The 4,328-nt window shown below is 45.7% G+C and overlaps 1 protein-coding gene across 2 annotated transcripts in view; it reads right to left on the reverse strand.

Annotated features, from left to right (window-relative positions):
- Nucleotides 1-2,612, reverse strand: part of G6PC (glucose-6-phosphatase, catalytic subunit) — a 10,820-nt gene extending 8,208 nt beyond the window's left edge. Inside the window, exon 1 of one of the 2 annotated variants that reach the window (XM_011929668.1) lies at nt 2,305-2,612. In XM_011929668.1, the coding sequence (XP_011785058.1) occupies nt 2,305-2,534 (230 nt within the window). In that variant the 5' untranslated portion in view covers nt 2,535-2,612. The remainder of the gene's footprint in view (nt 1-2,304) is intronic. The other variant, XM_011929669.1, reaches the window with a different exon arrangement.
- Between the last annotated feature and the right edge of the window lie 1,716 nt (nt 2,613-4,328).

Below are 4,328 nucleotides of genomic sequence, written 5' to 3' on the forward strand. Positions count from 1 at the left end.
GCTATGTGACTTTTTTTTTTTTTTTTTTTTTTTTTTAACCTCAAGCAGTATTTGTCCTGGAAGAATGCATATGGAACTAGAGTTTGAAACTTGGACTTCCATATACCATGGGTTCCCTCAGGCCTCAAGGAATCTTGCATTTCCTCTGACATCAGAGAATGCACTCCAGCCCCTAGGAGGAGCTCCCCCAGGAAACAGCCTGCATTTCCATCAGAATTGCGCTGTGTAAGGATGTATATAGCTTCGGATGTTCATTTGGTGTCCTCTCTGCTTTGAAACAGAGTGTCTCAGACAAACCACTTCCCCTTTAAAAGCACTAGATGTATCTTTCACTGTGGAAATAGGTGTCAACTGTCAGTCAGGATGCTGTTTATCCCGTGGAATAGTGATTTCTCACCGAAATCAGGGAGAGCCACTAACTCTGACCTCTATAACCCAGAGAGATTGCATGGTTCTTCAATGGAGATCAGATGTTTGGAATAACACTTCATCTTCTTATTTTTTAGAATCATGTGGCTGGGTGTGGTGGCTCATGCCTGTAATCCTAGCACTTAGGAAGGCCAAGGCAGGCGAATCATGAGGTGAGGAGTTTGAGACCAGCCTGATCAACATCGTGAAACCCCGTCTCTACTAAAAATACAAAAAAATTAGCTGGGCGTGGTGCTGGGCGCCTGTAATCCCAGCTACTCAGGAGGCTGAGGCAGGAGATTCACTTGAACCCGAATGGCAGAGGTTGCAGTGAGCTGAGATCGCGCCACTGCACTCCAGCAGGGTGATACTGCAAGACTCCATCTCAAACGAAAGAGAGAGAGAGAGGAAGGAAGGAAGGGAGGGAGGGAGGAAGGAAGGAAGGCAGGCCATAATGGGAATGTTTATGTGGTAGAAAACTGGCAAATGCTAAACTCAGGGCTTTTCTCCCCCCACAAAGAGTCAGTTTATCAGCACCGGATGTAACATAGTTCTTAAGAGCATTGCTGCAGAAGCCAGCCTGCCTGCCTGGGCTTCCATTCTGGGTCAGCATGTACTAACCTCGCTGGCCTAATCATTTAACTCAGCACCTTGGTCTCTGCATCTACTATTTCTGTAAATAGCAGTAACTACCTCACAGAAAAGCACATAGCACGTGGCCTGGCACGCACTGTTTAATAAATGTTAACCCTGATTATTATTATTATCATTATTACTATGTTTTTTTTGTTTTGAGGCGGAGTCTCGCTCTGTCGCCCGGACTGGAGTGCAGTGGCCGGATCTCAGCTCACTGCAAGCTCCGCCTCCCGGGTTTACGCCATTCTCCTGCCTCAGCCTCCGGAGTAGCTGGGACTACAGGCGCCCGCCACCTCGCCCGGCTAGTTTTTGTATTTTTAGTAGAGACGGGGTTTCACCGTGTTAGCCAGGATGGTCTCGATCTCCTGACCTCGTGATCCGCCCGTCTCGGCCTCCCAAAGTGCTGGGATTACAGGCTTGAGCCACCGCGCCCGGCCAACCCTGATTATTATTAAGCTGCCAGAGATAACCTATTTGTAGATTATAAAACAGAAACTCAGATAATTAATATGACTTGCCAAGGACATGTAGTTGGTGGTGGTAGAACGAGGGCTGGAGCCCAGTTCCTAGGGTGACTTTTCATTACCCCACAAAACAGGCTGTTGAATCATCTGTTTCCTTTTTTCATACAGCATACATCATCTTTTTTTTTTTAAAACAGTGTCTTACTCTGTTGCCCAGGCTGGAATGCAGTGGCACGATCTCAACTCACTGCAGCCTCCTCCGCCTCTCACCTCAGCCGCCTGAGTAGCTGGGACTACAGGTGCACGCCACCACGCCCAGCTAATTTTCGTAATGTTTTTGTAGAGATGGAGTATCGTTATGTTGCCCAGGCTGGTCTTGAACTCCTGAGTTCACCCAGGAGTGATTCGCCCACCTCGGCCTCCCAAAGTGCTGGGATTACAGGTGTGAGCCACCATGCCTGGCCCCATACATCTTTCTTTATGTTACCTCTTCTGCTTCATAATAAGAAAACTCTTTGCTCAAAGCCTATATAACTCAGACTTTTCACGAAATTCAACCGTCCTACCCTTTAACCCGTATGAAATAGGCTTTCCTGTATTTTCAACTCACTGGTAGGATTTTTTTCTGTCTTCCCCCTTTATATAGATGATCCAAAGTCAGAGAGAAGGGTTGGTAGGATGAGTAGCCCGTGGCTGCCTGAACAGCCTGGGGGAAAGCAACTTCTGATGGACAGATATTTCCAGAGCGAATGCCAGCCTCTTTTTCTTGCCGATGTCCTCTCTATATGGTTCTTACCACTTAAAGACGAGGTTGAGCCAGTCTCCAATCACAGCTACCCAGAGGAGTTTAATGCCCACAGCTTCCTGAAGATGGAACCAGATGGGGAAGAGGACGTAGAAGGCATTCCTGAGGTCTGCAATCACGGACACCAAGATGAACCAGTCCTGGGAGTCTTGGTAATTCACCTGGAGGTAGTGTGTTGACTGGATCCCAAAGTCATGGAGAACGTTCATTCCTTCCTCCATCCTTGTTTCTTTGGCACCTCAGGAAGACGTCAGCAGAGCCCGTGCAGTTATTCCAGACTTGGTGGTGATTGCTCTGCTATCAGTCTGTGCCTTGCCCCTGTTTTATATGCCCTGTATCCAGTATTCAGGTCAACCCAGCCCTGATCTTTGGACTCAAAAACCACTTTTGTCTAAAATGTATTGATCAAAGGTGCATCACCAGTAGGTTGATGCGAACATGTTCAGGGTGATTTACGTAAAATAGAAAAACAGGCACACAAAAACAGCCTGATCGGCCATGTACTCAGCAGGGCCAATGATTAACTTTGGCATGCTTCTTGGCAGTGCAAGGGGCTGCCCTCCTGGTCCCCGAAACCAGGCCAGAGACACGGGACAGAGTCTACATCCACGATGATTCTTGCAAAGATGTCAGATTTTCTATGCCTGCAACTGTACTTATTTGGGGACAAAGAAAAGTCTTGGTGCTCTAGCTGCGCAAGTTTTAAGTTCTTAATTTTAAAATTAGTAAGTTCTGGCTGGTTGTGGTGGCTCACATCTGTAGTCTCAGCAATTTGGGAGGCTGAGGTGGGAGGATCCCTTGAAGCCAGGAGTTGGAGACCAGCCTGGGCAACAAAGCAAGACCCTCGTCTCTACACAAATATTTTAAAAATTGTTTTGGTGTGTGTGGTGGTGTACTCTTGTAGTCCCAGCTATTCAGGAGGCTGAGGCAGGAGGAATGCTTGAGCCCAGGAACTGGAGGCTGCAGTGAGCTATTGTCCCACCACTGCACTCCAGCCTGGGCAATCGAGCAAGACCCCAATCTCTAAAAAAACAAAACAAAAGAAAAACAACAAATAAAATATAGTAACTTCTGTTGTACTGGGGACTGTCATCTTGCTGGTCTTTCCTTAACTGTATTAGAGTCTAGGGTCTGCCTCTGGTTTGGGAAATCAACCCCCTTCCTGGTATTGGCCTCATATCTCTTAGGATCATAAAGTAATCATTTTGTAATGCAGTGATTAATTCATTTAATGATCTTAAAGTTACAGCCCTTGGTGTTGTTTTCTTTTTTAAAATTTCTCTCTCTCTTTTTTTTTGAGACAGGGTCTCACTCTGTCTCCCAGGCTGGAGTGCAGTGGCATAATCACGGCTCACTGCAGCCTCAACCTCTCGGGCTCATGTGATCCTCCTGCCTCAGCCTCCTGAGTAGCTGGGACAACAGGCACATGCCATCATGCCTGGCTAATTTTTCTATCTTTTGTAGAGATGAGGTTTTTCCATGTTGCCCAGGCTGGTCTTCAATTCCTGAGCTCAAGCAATCTGCCAGTTTTGGCCTCCCAAAGCTCTGGGATTACAGGTGTGAACCACCATGCCTGGCCAAGTGTTTTAACTCATTTAAGCAAAAGAATGAATGTATAGTCTTCCTGTGCAACAATATGATGAACGTATGGTTCTAAATAAGAATACCAGCCAATTGGTAAGTGGAGACTTAAAGACTTTGTTTGAAACTTTCAGTTATTTTTGAAAAAGGGCTTCTATGTTTTGAGCTTTCTTATATATGTGTGTGTGTGTGTGTGTGTGTAGATACACAAAAGAAAGCTCAAGATACACTGTGTGTGTGTGTGTGTGTGTATGTGTGTGTACTGTATATCAGCCTACAAATAGTAGAGAGACCAAAACCCTCACACTGAGGTCACAGAGGACTATGAAAGGAACCAGGGAATAAATCAGGTAACGAATTCATGCATTTTAAAAAATACAGCTATTTAATCATGCTTCGTATCACTATTATTATTTAATTATTTATTTATTTAT

Source organism: Colobus angolensis, unplaced genomic scaffold (genome assembly GCF_000951035.1).
Source record: "Colobus angolensis palliatus isolate OR3802 unplaced genomic scaffold, Cang.pa_1.0 Scaffold83, whole genome shotgun sequence".
NCBI classification, from domain to species: domain Eukaryota; kingdom Metazoa; phylum Chordata; class Mammalia; order Primates; family Cercopithecidae; genus Colobus; species Colobus angolensis.